The sequence below is a fragment of the Ipomoea nil genome, unplaced genomic scaffold (genome assembly GCF_001879475.1).
Source record: "Ipomoea nil cultivar Tokyo-kokei standard unplaced genomic scaffold, Asagao_1.1 scaffold3169, whole genome shotgun sequence".
In the NCBI taxonomy this organism is placed as follows: domain Eukaryota; kingdom Viridiplantae; phylum Streptophyta; class Magnoliopsida; order Solanales; family Convolvulaceae; genus Ipomoea; species Ipomoea nil.
Genome location: NW_017619597.1, coordinates 2,710,511 through 2,729,374, shown reverse-complemented (window position 1 = coordinate 2,729,374; position 18,864 = coordinate 2,710,511). Strand labels below are relative to the sequence as shown.

Genomic DNA, 18,864 nt, shown 5'->3' with positions numbered 1-18,864 from the left:
TTTTGAACCTTATTAGCTTGTGCACAATTATGTAACTACACTTTGCAACATATGGTGAATGGATAAATTGTTTTTTTATACGATTATAATTTAAGCAGGTGAAAAACGGTTAAAAACCGTTGTCTATTTTACAATAGACAACAGTTAGAAACCGTTGACTTTTCTATAAAAGACAACAGTTTATGGGTGTTTCAACAACACCCAATAGACAACGGTTTATAACTGTTGTCTTTTAAAGAAAAGACAACAGTTAAAAATCGTTGTCTATGTACGTGACTTTTAACAACACTGGTTTCAACAACGCTTAATAGACAACGGTTAAAAAACCGTTGTCGTTGGTAGAAAAGACAACGGTTAATAACCGTTGTCTATTGCGTGACTTTTAACAACACCGGTTTCAACAACACTTAATAGACAACGGTTAAAAAACCGTTGTCGTTGGTAGAAAAGACAATGGTTAATAACAGTTGTCTATTGCGTGACTTTTAACAACACCGGTTTCAACAACACTTAATAGACAACGGTTAAAAAACCGTTGTCGTTGGTAGAAAAGACAACGGTTAATAACCGTTGTCTATTGCGTGACTTTTAACAACACCGGTTTCAACAACACTTAATAGACAACGGTTAAAAAACCGTTGTCGTTTCTAGAAAAGACAACGGTTATTAACCGTTGTCTATGTGCATGACTTTTAACAACACCGGTTTCAACAACACTTAATAGACAACGGTTAAAAAACCGTTGTCGTTTCTAGAAAAGACAACGGTTATTAACCGTTGTCTATGTGCGTGACTTACAACAACACCGGCTTCAACAACACTTAATAGACAACGGTTAAAAAACCGTTGTTGTTTCTAGAAAAGACAACGGTTAAAAAACCGTTGTCTATGCGCAGGACTTACAACAACATCGGCTTCAACAACAGAAAGTATACCCCTACGACAACGGTTAATAACCGTTGTCTATGTGCATTTTTCTTGTAGTGAACTTCCATGGAAATATCATTTTCAACGTTGCTGTCAATCAACTGGCATCATGGAATGTGCAACATCGTTTCCGTTCTGACCATTTGAATGTGCACCTCCAGCAACATTCACGTATCCAATTCTCTTGGAATCCATTGATTTGTTCATTATCAAAAAAATAAGGTTTTAAGATTGTTGGTGATAATGAACCAAAATCGATTTTATATCGCAAAATAACATTTATATACACACACACACAAGTATATAAAATATTATTTGATATATATCTGGAATATATATATATATATATATATATATATATATATATATATATATATCAGATCACCATGGTCATATGCATGAATATCTACGCAAAAGATATATGCATATCAACCAAATGGAACGTATAATCCACAGATTACAATTCCAACCAAACTATAATATCAAAAGGAGAGGATTTTTGCTTAGAAGCATAATCCAAAATCGAAAGAAGGAAAGATGGCTCGTGTATGGGTATATAGGGTTTTTAGCGTGAGTCAAGAGGCCACTCTTTCCTTAAAACCTTATTTGACACCTCCCAAAAGTGCTAGGAGCGTCGTGGCCTAGGTTTCTCAGGATAAACGCGCTACGGTTCGACGTTTGAGCACCCAAACGAACGAACCCGGCGAACTAGAACAAAACCTTGAACACAGTTAGGCTTAAGAAAGGAGTAGAAGCAGGAGGATTTTGAAGTTTGAAAACAAAATTTCGTGTAAGGCTCTTGTGCTTGTTCTTCTTGTGTCTGTTGAAAACTTCTGCCCTCTACCCCTTCTTATATAGGGGAGGAGTACTTAATAGCATTCATCATGACATTAATTACACGTTGTGTAACATTTGAAACAGCAACCCCATTAACAGAATTAAATTCAAAATTCAAAACTGGAGTTAATGGACTGTTGTCCTTCAGCCTCACCAAGTTTCGGCCCTAAGCCGAAGCTTTCAGCTTTGCCAAGTTTCGGCCCAAGGCCGAAACATTGCTACTCCGTTCCGTTTCGGTCTGGCCGAAACTATCTAGGTTTCGGCCTCCCAAGGCCGAATCGGTCTTGGCCCAACCCAAGTAGCTAGTGGTTGGAAAAATGATACCGAAAGTTGGCATAACTTATGCCCACGCACACGAGCTTGAATCAAGCCTGTTTGATCTCGTTTTTAATTGGAATTTGATTTGCACCCCCCACCCCCCACCCCCGCGCAAGAGAACCTCTATGCTATACAATTCTACAAGCTCCGAAAGAGCTCTTGTATAAAGGAGGGGGGGGGGGTCAAATCCTCTTTCCAAACCAATGTGGGACAAAACTCACTTTTCCCTTCATTTTTCCAACTCAATGGGTCTACTTTGAGAATCAATATCTCATTCACCCATTATCCGTTTTGAGCGTACAATATATCAATCTCTTCGTCTCACTACGAAAAACCCGAATCTACTTTCACCCGACCCAAATCTGAAGTGGACCCCACTGATAATTGTACCACAAAATAGCCACTTAAATGCTATTTTAATGCTATTTTTCCAACAATCCCCCACATGAATGAAAAATTGATTTTCAGGGTATTTTGAAATCGGAAAAAACTGTGTTCAAACGGTCGATCCTTGCATAGGATAGGTAGGGAGTCACTATACCCTTTGAACCTTCCCTTGTGAAGATATGTTTACTCTACTGGTTGTACGGTAGAACGCGATGTCTTTGAACCGACTGCCGTTTGTGTAGACGATGACATATTTCACACAGGAACCTCCCGACCATGCTCTGTTCTCATAAGTGTGCCCATTTTGGTCGTGGGTCACCGTTCCTTGTTCTGTGAGAGTTTCTAAAGAATTGTGCCCAACAATTCTCCTTTGAGGCGACCCTCACTTCTCTCTTACATAGGTGATTCTTTCTTGAGTATCCCGCATACTCACATATGTCAACTGACATTCGAATCATTAAAGCATCAACATGCTAGCCTCGTGCGGGAGTCGCTGTTTCTAACGAGGAGTGATAGGGAGTCCGAGACCCCCACAGTGACACGCTCCGTTCCATAATTTAGTTGTCCCATTGAACCTAGGTGCCAGCTAGGTTGGGTATCCACTATAGAACTTTTAGTCCAAGGGCTTTAGACTCATTCCTCGTTCCAACTTCTCAACAACCATTTGCTTACCCTCGGGTTAGCGAGTTATTTGAAGAAACTATCATGCATGTGCTATGTAATGTTCGAGTAGAAAGAGATTGTTAGATCCCCTACCGAAGCTTAACTAGGAATACTTGAGATTTTACTTATCTTCATTATTTTGTTTATCGGGACTGTGTTTCGTTGTTAGATTCTACTAATTCTTGCCATTTTAGTGTGATTCGTAGATCAATGAATAACCAAATTGTCCATGCTCTGGTAAATTAAAGGCGGTTGACTTCGGTCGGATCATCTAGTTTAAGAATCTTTCTCTCCTGATTATATTTGCATATTATGATTTAATATTATCTTTGGGTTTTAATTTTTTTTTTTTAAATACAGGATTTTAACTATTTTTAAATACTAATTTTTGGGTCGTTATATTATGCACCGCGGTGCATAATCGATTATGCACCGCGCGCTAGACACTACAGTGTGTTTAAACCGACACTGTCAAAACGACGTCGTTTTATTTAAGTATTGAAACGGCCCGCCGTTAGAGTTAACGGAGTCCGCTTGTTTGGTGTATTAAACCCAACAGACACTACAGTATATCTAAACCGACACTGCAGTTATATCAAAATGATACTGTAGTTATAGTGAAATGAAACTGCAATGTATATAAAATGAAACTGAATAACATTTCACATATTTGAGGGTATATTGTACAATGAAGCTGTAATTATATCAAAATGATCATGTAGTTGTGTTTTAATGAAACTATAGTGTATATAAAATAAAATTAAATAACATTTTCACATATTTGAGTCTATAAATATCGAATGAAACTATAGTTATATCGAAATGAAACTGTAGTTGTGTTGAACTAAAACTGCAGTGTATACAAAATGACACTGAATAATAGAGTTACTTTTTGCAAAAGGGTGCGAAACGGCGGAAACAAACACTGTTTATTTTCATTAAAAAAAAAAAAAAAAAAAGACGCGCGGTGCATAATATAATTTGCCCTAATTTTTTCCCCCCAAATTAAATATGGGCTGTGCATGCGGAACCCATACAAACCAAGTCAGTAAATTGGGAGAAAATACGTACAATATAATAATACGACATTAATAAGATTTTTTTTTAAAGAAAACTATTTAAGTTTGTAAAAGACAATAAACAAAAACACAAACGCAAACATGAATACATGATATTATTTACTTCAATTCAAATTTATTACTTTATACAAATTCAATATGCAATAATCCATCACACACATACCAAACCACCCTAGCTTTGATATTTGCAATACAATCTGGAATGCGAAATTGAGTACGTTTTGTACTCTTCTGGGCAAATCATAAATACTTAATTAAACAAGAGACATTAACACACACATACATACATACATTAAGTTTCTAATGTATGCATAACATGTGATTTAACGTTTGATCTTGCGGTCTTTCTTAGGACGATCAAATCAAACGTTAAATTAAATTTGAGAAATTAAAATGAGAAGTTGAGCATGTCCATGCTCAAGCTCTCCATCATGAGAGTTGTCTCCATGAACCTGCGGCAGGGACCATCGAACCCAGTAGTAGCCCCGCCGCCAATGGCGGCGCATGGATTTTTGTTGAAGTTGGGATTATTAATCTTGAAAGGGCAGGCGACGGAAGCGAGAGGGCGCATTGGGATGTTTTCACAGTTGCATATTTCAATCATGTACCCATCCGGGTCGTGGAAGAATACTTGATCCACCGTTATCCCCTCCTCCTCCACCACCGCCGTCACGTATCTCATCCCCATCTCTTCCAATCTCTTCCTCACCACCACCACATCCGTGCACTTAATTCATGCCCAAACAAATTAATAAATTAAACTCCATCTTTTCATCAATTTCTATAACTAAATAATTTATGAATATTATATTTTAAAGAATATGTACTTGATACAATGTCATATGTTATATTTTAAAGAATAATTTATGAATATTATATTTTATTATCAAAGTGTTGAGTTTAGTCCCTGAAGGATAAGTCCGTCAGAAATAGTCCCTAAAAGACTACAATTACTGCTTGACAAATAGGGGATCCATAAAAGTTTTTTTTTTTTTTTTTTTTTTTTTTTTTTATCTGAATGGAGGGGGATACCCAAACAAAACACCAAGCCACCCTAACGAATCGCCTGATCAATTCTCCTTGGAGTTGCAGCTCCAATCCGGGATCGATAAAAGATAATCAAACATATAACTCAAAACCAAATATACATGGAGTATAATTGAAAGACCAAAAATATAGATTTTATTTTATATATTGAACATCTTATTTAATATTATTCTGGTTTTTCCTTTTCAAAAAAAAAAAAATTTACCTGAAAAGAAATGTGGTTGTCCTTGGGATTAATTGGACGAGGCTGGTTCGCAGTGTCACAATCTTGGAGGGATTCATTTTCCAGCAAATGTATGCCAATGCCATAGTTGTACAACCTATGTATAGTATGTACAAACGTTTAACGATAACTATTATATTGTACCTAGTACATATATATATATTAATCCGAAATTGAATAAGCTAGGTAGGTAGGTTTACCAAGCTCCGTGGAAATTGAGAGATGAAGGGCGTTTAACAGAGCAGAAGCCCAAGACATCTTCGTAGAATCTGACAGAATCCCAGACATCCTTAACCAGAAGAGAAACATGGTTGAGTGAGAGAAGAGGCAGCGGCTGCTGGAAACTCCTCACTTCCTCAATCTCCATCATCATTTCGATCTTTAGTTTCTGATATATATGATCTGATCGATATTGAATTGGCTGGATCGATTGGATATTCTTAATTTATAGAATGAAGCGTGGAGTGTTGTTTAATTTCTGGTATTGTGATCCAGGTGCCAACAAGAACCTTCCAGGTAAGTTCCTATCATATAGCATATAAGACAAACTTGTGTATTCCTATATTGCTATATCATCATTTCACGTACGTATGCATGCATGTAATTTTAAAAAATACACCATGTATTAAGTGCAGATTTATTTAATAGGGTAATCTAAAGTGATATGATTTTTTTAGTGACAAGAGAAACTCGTAGTTACTATTCGAGGGTGTGCATGCATTAGGCTATTCTCGCTTTGTAACCCTAGCTAACAAAGAATCGAAATGGCGCAATGACGTAAACCGACTTAGGTTAATTAGGTACTTGCTATACCTAATTAATGGACTCAAATTAAGGAAGTGAATATACCACGTGGGAGTCAAATTAAACTTGTAACATTATGGTTACCAAATCAACCGTCGACCAACTTAGCTAGCTAGGTTGCCCCTAAAGTGATTTAAAAAAAAAAAAAAAAAAATCTTGAGAATTTTCACTACTCCCCCCTTGAAAATTTAGTGGAGAAGATAAATCGTAAAGCTATTTGATGGATATATTAGAAATGGAGCAAACCGACCTGGGAAGACGGAACAGGCTAAGGAGGACTTGAGCAGACTCGGGGCCCGAGCCACGTGCTTAACCCAGACCGCCCTAGGGCGAGGCCTCGGACATGAGGGCTCGGCTATGAGGCCTCAGCCATGGGGCCTCGACCATGGAGCCTCGGGCATGAGAGCTCGGCTATGATGAGGCCTCGGCCGATCAATCCATAGGTCCGGTCTCAGGATCGGACTGGACGCGGTCAAAGGAGGTTGTAACCGTTCCCACCGCATTGGGGGGGGGGGGGGGGGGGGGGGCGGTTAGGGAGTTTGCTATGTATAAGAGGCTTTGTATTTGTCTTTAGACATGTTCTATCTATTTTGTCCTAAACTACTATTGTAATAGCATTACACTATCTTGTAATAGCTTGGCAACTACAATCCCGCGACGTGACCCTACAACACTTATTTTGCCTATTTTACCTATCCATTTACACATTTTTAAATTTATCGGGTTTAATAATTCGGATCCCCGAGTTAATTAATTAAATCCATTACTATTCAACTATTGAAGTGCATATGTAACTATTGAAGAGTGTATGGCATGTTTCATGCAGGATGGCCGGCCTTGGTGTATAATTAGAGAAAAATGAAGGAAAGTGGAGTTTGAATTACTTGCACGTTTCCCCCAATGGAACAGTGTGATGGCTATAGTTTTGTGATCGAAGTTAATGAAGAGTTGATCCTATCGCAGGTGTAAAAGTAAACATAATTATTATGGTAAACTACAAAAGAATGATTTTGAACTATATATTAATGTACAAAATAACACCACAAAGATCTTACGGTTAAAGCTGGCCGGGATTGATCGAAATTATTCATCATGCATTATATTGTTAAGTCCACACGCTACGTGATAAATCGTCTCTTAATATTGAGTTTGAATTGTATTAATTATATCAACACTTATAACGGCATGATACATGTTGCGTAAATCAAAGCATGATACACGTTACGTTGTGTATAGTAATATGTAATTACCTAAACGGTTACGTTAATATATGAATGTTATGATTGTTGAAAATAAGCAATGTTTTGATCCAACATGTTGCATGCATGATTGTCATGCAGAAGGCTCATATGAGAATAAATTGTTTATAAAAAAGTGTGGATTAATTTCATCGATTTATCTTGGGTTTATCAACGACTATAAAATAAGAAAAATTATAGTGACATTTTCATAATAATAGATGTAACTAATAATGCATACACTTTAGTACATACACTATTATAGATTCTGAGTTCAATGTCAGTTATCTGCAAATGCATTATCAAATGATTGCATGCGAATGAATCATACTAATTACGAAAATGTCACTCTTTAATTTCCTGCTTTTGATCCTCCTAGATGAACATATTAGATTGAGTAATATGTATATTCAAACGAGAATTACCGCATATGTAAAAATTGCAAAATACAAAGTGCACAATATTACAAAATGCACCCACTGATATGTGAAGTGCAACCTTTTGAGTGCATATAAACGCATTATCAGATGTACTTTCTAGTTATGCATAATTCACTTTAAATTTTAAAATATTTACTAAAATATCGCCATGTTTTCTCAATTTTTTTTTTTCCTTGACATAGGGGTGTCAATCTTTCCCGAATCAATAGCTAAGATCACTTCACAATTTTTTGCTAAGAAGTCATTCTCACAAAATTATATCCCTATATGTATATATATAATCTAATGCATGCAAATAAATAAATAAATAAATAAATTATTCTCTTATTGACGCTCTAATTTAAACCTCATATATTGTAATAATCATCTAAGATTTGTTCTAAACATACTTATTATATATTCATTATACTAACTTCCATTATATCCAAAAGTAGTATTAATTACACAACATGTACTGCTTTCTTGTTTGGTGAATATAAGACTTTTTAAGGAAATGTGTTGTGAAATGTATATATGAATATTTATCCAATTTTTATCCCAATGAAATTTCTCTAATTTTTCCTAAATCATACGAAATTTCTTGGATGCTTCTAATTTCAAACGTTTTTACAACTTTTATGCCGAAAAATTTGAGCCTCTTTTCCTTTTGTGGCAAGCTACGCGGCTGCAACAGCGATAATCCATGATATTATCATTACTAAGTTACAACTTTGGCACAATATAAAAACTTGACCAAACTTTATTGATCATAAAAAACACACAAAAAAAAATCAGCTAATAATTATATTTAAATTACCATCAACAAATAAGTATATCAAGAGCTTAAAAATATCAATAAATAACTAGAAAATCATAACTGTGTTTAAAAAAAAAAAAACTAGAAAATCATAACTACTGAAAAAGAAATTTACATATCCTATATATAATAAAGCTATATGGTCTTGTGAAAATTGAATGTTACATTTAATTTTCACAAGACCATATGACTTTAAGATGTGAAAGTCTTGTGAAAATTAAATGGGCTTTAAGATGTGAAAATTACTTTAAGATGTGAAAATTAAATGCAACATTTAATTTTCACATCTTAAAGTCATATGGCTTTAAGAAGCATGCATGCAACCCCAAAGTTCATAAGTTTGAAATTAATATATAGCATAGCTATGTAGCTTAATATTTAAGATTGTTGATGTGCATATTGAGGACTACAGAGACAAAAATGCGTTATTCGTGGATTCATCAGATACTATCCAACAACACTCTCCAACTTAATTGACGTGAAGTAGGCTTAGTAACATTAAGATTATATTCTCGAATTATTAGTTCTCATCTTTTATTGATTACACACTTAATTCGATAGTATTTGGAAGAAAAAAATCAATGTTCTAACTAAGATTGTGATTTTGGTCTTTAAAGGTCAATTGTATGTTGCTACATCTAGAGTTAGAAATCTCAAAGGTGTACAAATTTTGATCTGTGATGACTCTAAAATTGTAATTCAATTACTATTGTAGTTTACTAACTTCTTAAAAATTTATAATATTAAATACTATGTACTAAAATTTTAATATAGTTTAAGATTTGTAGTAATCACCCACCTTAAATATTATTTTAATTGTAAATATATTTATGTTCATAATTTTATCATAGGAATTCACACATAATAATTATTAAATAACAAAAATTTTATATATGAATAAACCTCATATAATGTATATTTTTATAACATATTTTTCGTGCATCGCACGGGACAAATACTAGTTAATTAAATATAAAAAATTATTAATAGATTTAATTGTTGCAAAACTTACAAGTAGTTATGTCATATTCGCACGGGACAAATACTAGTTAATTAAATATAAAAAATTATTAATAGATTTAATTGTTGCAAAACTTACAAGTAGTTATGTCATATTGTGTCATTAATGCCACCGCCCTGGCCACCAAAGATACAACTTATATGTAGTACAATTTATAAACTGAGTATGAGCCCAAATCTACGTTTGATAATAATTTCAAGTCTCTCAGACGTGACAACGACTAATTTTAGACTCAAATGTATTAATCGTACAAGTTGTTATACAGTAGATCATAGTTTACGCGTGAATCATGGTCTAATACAATTGTTAAATGAAAATCTAGTAGAGATAAAATAATACTTTAGTAATGTTAAAATAGTGTGTGAAAAATGAAACTTTAAAAAAAAAACATAACTCATACAATAACGTATAATGACAAATGAAATTGTATAATTAAAATGATACTTTTTTGAAAACATTAAAATGATACTTTAGTATTGTTATAATGAAATTAGTGTGTGTGGAAAAACGAAACTGAAAAACAGAACTCATACAATAACATATATTGTCAAATGAACATGAAGTGTAATCAAAATTATACTTCAACGTTATTATAATTAAAGAGTTAATACCCAAAATCGTCCTCGACTATAGTGGTTTTTCTCAATTTCGTCCTAAACGACTTTGGTGACCTAATATCGTCCCAGACTTTTGTGTTTTGCTCAATTTAGTCCCAGACTTTTGTGTTTTTGCTCAATTTAGTCCCTCATTTGTTATTCTGTCCATTTGGTGTTAAATAAATAGACAATTCAGTAATTTTAATATTGGCATCTCTTTACTCATAGACATGTGAACTGCGAAATCCCTTTTTTTTAACGAATTACTCCTAGAATTACTCCTAAAACTGCGAATATAAAATTTAATTTGCAGGTCCGGGAGTAATTCTGGGTGTAATTCGTACAAGAAAGAGGAATTTCGCACTTCACAAGTTGAAAGTAAAGAGATATCAATATTGACATTACTGAATTGTCCCTTTATTTATCACTAATTTGACGGAATAACAAATGGAGGACTAAATTGAGCGAAACACAAAAGTCTAGGACGATATTAGGTCACCAAAGTCGTTTAGGACGAAATTGAGAAAAACCACTATAGTCGAGGACGATTTTGGGTATTAACTCTATAATTAAACTATCGTGTGTGGAAAATTAAACTAAAAAATAGAGTTCATACAATAATGTATATTGTCAAATGAAACTGTAGCATAATTAAAATAATAATACTTTAGTGTTACTATAATGAAACTAGTGTGCGTGAAAAATAAACTAAAAAATAAAGCAATATTGTTAATTAAATGAAACTGAAATGTAATTAAAATGAAGTCGTTTTGCTTTATGGTCCATGCTGCTACATGTAGCATTGCCCACAGTAAAATTTGCCAGTCGTTATATTGTGTGCATCGCGGTCAAAATGTCGCCGTTAAACTTAACGGAACACGCATATTTGGTGTATTAATTATCATCTGACACTACAGTGTATCTAAACTGATATTGCCTCACGTATTATTTTATATATTATCAACTGAAACTGCAATTCAATTGAAGTGAAACTGTAGTTATGTTGAAATGAAACTACAGTGTATCTAAACTGACACTGCCTACATATTATTTTTATATTATCAACTGAAACTGCAATTGAATTGAAATGAAACTGTAGGTGTGTTGAAATGAAACCACAGTGTATATAAAATGAAACTGAATAACATTTCACATTTTTGAGTGTATATTATGTAATGAAGCTGTAGTTGTATCGAAATGATCATGTAGTTGTGTTTTAATGAAATTATGATGTACATAAAATAAAATTAAATACTCCGTAACATTTTCACATATTTGGGTGTTATAATATTGAAATGAAACTGTAGTTATATTGAAATGAAACTGTAGTTATATCAAAATGAAACTACAGTGTATACAAAATGAAATTGAATTACAGAGTTACTTTTTGCGAAATGGCGCGGAACGGTGCGAAACAGATGACGTTTCTTTTTATTAAATAAAATGACGTTGTTTTGACGCGCGATGCATAATCGATTAGGCACCGCGGTGCACAATATAATTTGCTCTAATCGGACTTTATGGGTTGAAAATTCAATGCACTTGCTTACTTTGGGGTGAGTCATTGGGCCAACCTCGTATTAGGTTGAGTTCATTCCTCGAAAATTGATTTTATTTGAAATGTTAGACCACATGTTAATCATAGATTTACAATTTTTTTTAATGCATCATAGATTTACATATTCATATTATATTTTAAAAACTTTTATGAATTTTCATACTTATAAATTTTCTCTCAATTAGTATAGCACTATCTGATTACAATGAGATGAAATCAACTAATTCATAGGCATATAGTGAATACAATCTACATCAAGAACGAAAATTATGAAAGAAAAAAAAAAATTTCTTTTTATAATGGAAAATATATATTTTTCTTTGCTTCCTAATTTTTTTTTTTCCTAATTTTCACTCATGGTAATGTGGTATGACTTGGGTGGATGTCATAAATTAGCTAACTCTACCTACTTGTAATCAAGTACTAAATAATTTTACTAGATAATGTCATGAAAAATTTAGAATGGGGTGCAACATACTATTTGATTTACTAAGAAATCATTAACAATTACCCGAAAGTATATTTTGGGTGAAATTAATATTGTGACTCCAATAAAAAATCATAAAAGAATAAATTAATTTAAATTGTTGACCAGTTCAAAAAAATTCAATACACAGTTTGTGTAACACCCTCTTTTATGCATGTTAGAGTGCTAGACGCAATGTCGGGATTTGCCCGCTACTTAATTCAATGGTTTAGTAAGCAGTATTTGAGAAAAGATATATGTTTAAATTTGGTGGTGACAGTGTAGAGATTATGTTCAAAGTGAACAGATTTATTATGTGTACGGGCATTTGACAGTGTCTGTTGAGCCATTGAGTCACCCTGATTTATATCTTTTTAAATGCTCGGGTGCGGAGACGATTAGAGATTTTGGGAGAACATTTACCCGCTGCTAAGTGCTAACCGCCTCCTAGTACATCAACAGAAACTTGAAGGCTTCAACTCCGTTAATCCGGGAAAGAAAAAAAGAAAAAAAAAAAGGTTGACTCGAAAACAGAGCATTAAACATAGAGGCCTTGTGTTCAATTATCCACCACAGGGACTCATGTCATGGCCTACGCACTCTTTCTTGCCCCGGTTGGGTTCTCAACCTAACCGGAGGCCAAAGCTTTGTATTGTTGGAGGAGTAACAAACGCTCAAACTATGAATTCATGACACCTTCTGCTTTTCTCCCCCCACTCACCCACCACCTTCGCCGGAAAATGCTAGTCGGCGTCGCCGCCGCCGCTCACATCCCCTTTCAGTGATCGTCTCCGCCATGTCAAGGTCCTCTCTTTCCGTGCATTTCTCTCTCATTCTTTCTTTGCCTGCTTTGGTTCATACGAATTCGGTTTTATGCTTACGGATCTGTTTCCTTTTGCCCCTTTCCCCCGATCTTATACTTTTACTGGTTGGGAGGTGTTTAATCTTGTTTTCTCTAGGCAAAAGTTGCAAAGTGTTTGGTAAATAGCTGTTAGCTGTTAGTTGATTAGGTTAGTGTGTTTGATTAGTTGATTGTAGAAAAATGTTTGATAAATTAACGGTTTGCTAATAGCTTTACCTATGTTACCAAATAGTGATTTTGTGTTGATAGCATAAAGTCATCATTATTAACTTGAAAATGCAAAGAATTAGGAAACCTACGGCCCACTACTTGATGATGTGTACTGGGTAACTTTAGCCGGCAAAGGAGTTAAACCAATTTAGGTTGATCATAGTTGACCTGTTCAAATTAAGAAGGTCAATTGACCGCTCTTGCTGGGAGTAAAATTTGTAACATTGTGGTTACCAAGTCAACGACCTAACCAATTTGGTTGGGACGAACTCCACATTTTCCTATTCTTTTCAAGTATGAGAGTGTTCTTGGCTGCAAGATGATGTTTCACGGTATATCCTCATGGTTGGTAATTGAATTGGTGAGTGTTTGCAGGTTCTTGGCAATTGAAAATGTTAAAAGAGTTGCACAATCCATTCAAAGAAGCCAGTGTGCTGTCTATTCACAAGGAGTGAAATATGGATGGTTTACTAGGATTGGAATATGTTCTCCCTATCATGTGCAATATATATCTCCAACTAGAGGACATGTTTCATTCACAATGTATAGAATACAGAAGAATTTCTACTTGTACAGGAGTCATTCTGCCATTCCAACCAGGAATACAATTGCACAAAATGCCCATCTTGTTTGGGCAAGGCTCTCACAAAGGGTTATATATAGAGGACAAACTTTTCTTGCTATAAACAGAATTGCTCAAGCGGTTAGTTTGGCTTTGAACCGCTCTTATGTAGTTGTTCCTGGTCTATTTGCCTTAACGTGTGGAAAAAATGTAGCACTGGCACAAGCTCCGCAAGGAAAAGATTTTGTTAACCGAAATGATACATTATATATGCGAGCTCAAGATGGGCACACTCTCTTTAGCTTGGCATTAGAGTCCATGGTTGATGGTGTTGTTCTGCTGTTAAGAGCCTTTTATTTGGCAATTCTATTTTTCCCGAGCATAGTAATGGCTCCCTTTGCAGATGTCCTTGGACCTCATTATAGGAGAATCTGGCTTCAGGTTGTTCACAAAACACTGGAAATGGCAGGGCCTGCATTTATTAAATGGGGCCAGTGGGCTGCTACACGACCAGACCTCTTCCCTCGAGATTTATGCACTCAACTATCAAAGCTCCATACAAAAGCTCCTGAACATAGCTTTGCATATACAAAACAGACTATTGAAAGAGCTTTTGGCCGCAAAATTTCTGAAATCTTTGATGACTTTGAGGAGAAGCCGGTAGCATCTGGAAGTATTGCTCAAGTTCATCGAGCTTCCTTGCCAAACCGTTACAGTGGCAAGGAGACCAACCCCGTAGTCGTTGCAGTGAAGGTTAGACATCCTGGAGTTGGTGAATCCATAAAAAGAGATTTCGAGATAATCAACTTAGTTGCAAAGGCATCAGCACTTTTTCCTGCACTTAAGTGGTTAAGATTGGATGAAAGCGTCCAGCAGTTTGCTGTTTTTATGATGTCCCAAGTGGACCTTGCAAGGGAAGCTGCCCATTTAAGCCGTTTCATTTATAATTTTAGAAGATGGAAGGATGTTTCTTTTCCAAAGCCTGTTTATCCTCTAGTACACCCATCAGTATTGGTGGAAACTTTTGAGCAAGGGGAAAGTGTCTCACACTATGTCGATGATCTCGAGGGCCATGAATGGCTTAAAACCTCACTTGCTCATATTGGCACTCATGCACTTCTCAAGATGCTTCTGGTAATACATATATACATTCTTTTTTGTTTCTTTGTCTTGCACTGCAACTTTGGTTGTCCCAACAATAATCTGCGTTTATTGTTCTGCTTGATCATGAAGTATGTGACTTAGTTGGTTTCTTACAATTCTTTCTTATTTTAGGTGGACAATTTCATTCATGCTGACATGCATCCTGGAAACATCCTTGTTCGGGTAGCCCCGAGCAAGTCTTCATGGAAATGTATCTTCAAATCAAAGCCTCATGTTATTTTCCTTGATGTAGGCATGACTGCAGAGCTTTCTCATAGAGATCAGATGAACCTACTGGACTTATTTAAGGCTGTAGCTTATCGAGATGGCCGCACTGCAGCAGAGTGCACTTTGAGGTTATCAAAGAAACAGAACTGCCCTAACCCAGAGGCCTTTATTCAGGTGGAATATAATATTGCATTTTTTGTTGTTTTAGATGCTCAAAACTTGCATGTTCACCTGAGTTCTTTCAGTCAGATAACAAGAAATATGTGATCACAAAGGCACCCTATTCTCTTTATTTCCTTCCCATTTCACCAATGAAGCAAGAGCTTGAATCTATTAGTCAAGATGTTGCACGTTTTGTTGGACCAACATAATTCTAATTCTGTGCCTTGATCCTACTTTCTAGTCGCCTTAAACACCTATATAAAGGTATTTAGGACAAGCTTTGTAATCACGGGCTTAAGTGAGTAAGCATCAGAAAACATCAACCATCTGCAATAATTTTATTTTCTTTAAGTCCCATGTCTGCGACATCAGTTTCAACACAACTCTGTTCTGCAACTTTATACTTCAATATCCTACACGTTTACCTTTGCCAATTGATCTAGTGTGTAGGCATCCCAAGAATCCAATTGCACCATCCCCTTACCCCGAAAGATTGAAAAAGGTTATATGAACTCAAATAATAGGAAAAAGAAGATGATAAGGTGTTTGAATATGACATTGTGCAACAGGAAGTGAAAGAGTCTTTTGATTTCTGGGGAAGTCCAGAAGGCGACTCAGTCCATCCTGCTGAGTGCATGCTGCAACTGCTGGAGCAAATTAGGCGGCACAGAGTGAACATTGATGGGAATGCCACAACTGTGATGGTGACAACTTTAGTCCTGGAGGTAGTTTAGTTTCTTCCTCTCGCACCTCTGCTCTTACACACTCGTGTGAACCGATAAGTACTGCTGTGGTTTTGCTTGTTGGTGCTTTAGTGAGTTTTTTGTAATTTTGGTCCCACGACTATAGTGGCACTATCAGAATTGATCCACGACTTTCAAACCTTGCAATTTTAGTCCACGACTATTGTTTTTTTGGCAAAAATGGTCCTTCCGGCCACTTTTCCGTCAAAATTCCATCGGAGGAAAATTTCTTCATTTTTAAGAGAGCTAAATTTGAGATTTCACTTGCAATAACAACATCAATACTCCAGGTTTGCAATACACTTTATATAAAAGCATATTCTGCACTTTTCGTACTAGGCAAATTTAGCAATTTTAGTCCTCCTAAAACTGAAGAAATTTTCTTCCGGTGGAATTTTGACGGAAAAATGACCGGAAGGACCATTTTTGCCAAAAAAACAATAGTCGTGGACTAAAATAGCAAGGTTTGAAAGTCGTGGACCAATTTTGATAGTGCCACTATAGTCGTGGGACCAAAAGTGCAAAAAACTCGTGCTTTAGTAGAGTCGTTTGGTAAATAGCCGTTAGCTGATTGAGTTAGTGGGTTTGACTACTTGATAACATTAGCTGATTGTAGAAAGATGTTTGATAGCTGATTACATGCAAAATAACTTTTTCAAAATACTGATAGAAAAAACTGCTTTGACTAGCTTTTTGAATTTTAGCGTTTTGGAGCAATAAGCTATTACAAAAAAGCTAATTAATCAAACACTTAAACAGCTGGTCAAATAAGTCAAAATTGGCTGATAAGCTAACTATGTGACCAAACAGGGTCAGCGTGTTAATGAAAGATGCTTTCTTTATGCCTTATATTTGCTGATATCTTGAGGTTTTAAAACATTTTTATGCTTGAGCCTTGAGGTTATATAATGGTATGAGTAGAGCTGAGCATGGTTTTGGGCAGGGTTGGCAGCGGAAGCTTGATCCAGATTATGATGTAATGCAGACGTTGCAGACAGTGCTGTTGAAGGCAGACTGGGCAAAGTCACTTTCTTACACAATTGAAGGACTCATGGCACCTTAATAAGATCTTGTTTTTGCCCGCAAAACTGTTAGGTCTTCCTGCTACCTTGAATTTCTGTTTGGGGGATTTTTCTTCCTGCCATACACTGTTTTCCCATATCAAAGAATAACAAGAAAAAAACACCAAAATTATATTACTGCCAAAAGTTTGTTAGATGGACTACGGTGATGTTTGGTTGGGGACTTTTGCACTCTACTATTGGTTATGATACACATTATTATGTTTGTTTACCTATTTTTGTTATCATACTATTGGATTCAAATCTTTTAGTAATTACAAAATCAATTACTGTTTTACTCCTTTATTTTTGAACAATGGAATAAAAAAAAAAAGTCATTGTTCATGTATTAAATATGAAATTTTAGTATATATACAAATATTATTTTATTTTATTTTATTTATTTTTTCTGATTTCAATTTTCTATTTAATACCAAACAAAGTGGCCCATTTTAAAGTCATTACCATTATCTAGGGGTGCTAGCGAACAGAGCTTTCGACAAACTACTCGTGTTCGTGTTCGAGTTCGGTAAGCGTTCGTTTATGTTCGTTTGTTAAGGTAAACGAATCATTAACAAACAAAAATTAGAGCTTAGTTAATAAACGAACAGAGCTTGAACAATTGTATGCTTGTTTGCTAAGAGATCGTGAACAAGCTCGTTTAGTGTTCGTTTAATAATGTTCGCGAACATGAACATAGATTATTTCTTATTCACGAACGAATTGTGATCATGAACATGTGCAGGTGTTTGTTTATTAAAGGTTCATGAACATGCTAGTATAAAATTATGTACATTCATGTATACAATTATGTTTATTCTAGTATAAAATTATGTACATTTTTGAACATGAAATTTTGTTTTTAAAGAAAATTAATCGCGAACACAGAGTAGCGAAATTTTTATAAAAAAAAAAAAAAAAAAATGAAACGACGTCGTTTTGCATCAGAGCGCATATATCCATAATTTGCCATGTTTGAACTAAACGCACTCTAAGTTTGGGCTTCATTCATATCAACCCACTAGTCTTACCAGATGGGCCCAGTATGTCTAAATCAACGGCCCATTACAAAAAATATAAGAAACGAAACGTGCAAAGAGAAAAGGGTCAAATAGACCCCTAAACATTACCCTAAAGGTCAATTAGCCCCCTAAACTTTATAAAAGGTCAATTAAACACTCAAACATGCTAAATTTGGTCAATGAAGCCCAAAAACTGGTAAATGACCTGTTTTTACCAGTCATTTTAATTCCGGCGACGAAATCCGGCCACCGGCGAATTTTTCCGGCGGCCGGCGAATTAATTTTCCGGCCGTCCGGTCGTCTTCCACCGGAGAAGACGACCGGACGGCCGCCTTCTCCAGCCTTCTCCAGTGGAGAAGACGACCAGATCTGGTCGTCTTCTCCAATGGAGAAGACGTCCGTCTGGTCGTCTTCTCCATTGGAGAAGATGACCAGATCTGGTCATCTTCTCCAATGGAGAAGACGACCAGA

At 35.4% G+C, this 18,864-nt stretch overlaps 2 protein-coding genes across 3 annotated transcripts; one reads left to right on the top strand and one right to left on the bottom strand.

Annotated features, from left to right (window-relative positions):
* Positions 1 to 4,283: 4,283 nt before the first annotated feature.
* On the bottom strand, positions 4,284 to 5,897 carry LOC109167495 (virulence protein STM3117-like). The gene is made up of 3 exons (XM_019316517.1): positions 5,682 to 5,897; positions 5,464 to 5,578; positions 4,284 to 4,938 (listed from the first exon to the last, which is right to left on the bottom strand). Exons 1-3 carry the CDS (start codon positions 5,852 to 5,854, stop codon positions 4,600 to 4,602), a joined length of 627 nt encoding a protein of 208 aa, XP_019172062.1. The 5' UTR covers positions 5,855 to 5,897; the 3' UTR covers positions 4,284 to 4,599.
* A 6,989-nt stretch (positions 5,898 to 12,886) lies between these two features.
* LOC109167469 (probable serine/threonine-protein kinase abkC) lies at positions 12,887 to 17,713 on the top strand. Of its 2 annotated transcripts, XM_019316473.1 has the most exons (6): positions 12,887 to 13,204; positions 13,848 to 15,168; positions 15,310 to 15,579; positions 16,137 to 16,292; positions 17,254 to 17,382; positions 17,520 to 17,713. In XM_019316473.1, the coding sequence occupies exons 1-5, from the start codon at positions 13,197 to 13,199 to the stop codon at positions 17,371 to 17,373; spliced, it is 1,875 nt and encodes a 624-aa protein (XP_019172018.1). In that variant the 5' UTR covers positions 12,887 to 13,196; the 3' UTR covers positions 17,374 to 17,382; positions 17,520 to 17,713. The 2 variants fall into 2 exon arrangements, with proteins under 2 accessions (XP_019172018.1, XP_019172017.1); XM_019316472.1 differs by having other exon boundaries at positions 17,254 to 17,677.
* The last annotated feature ends 1,151 nt before the right edge of the window (positions 17,714 to 18,864 follow it).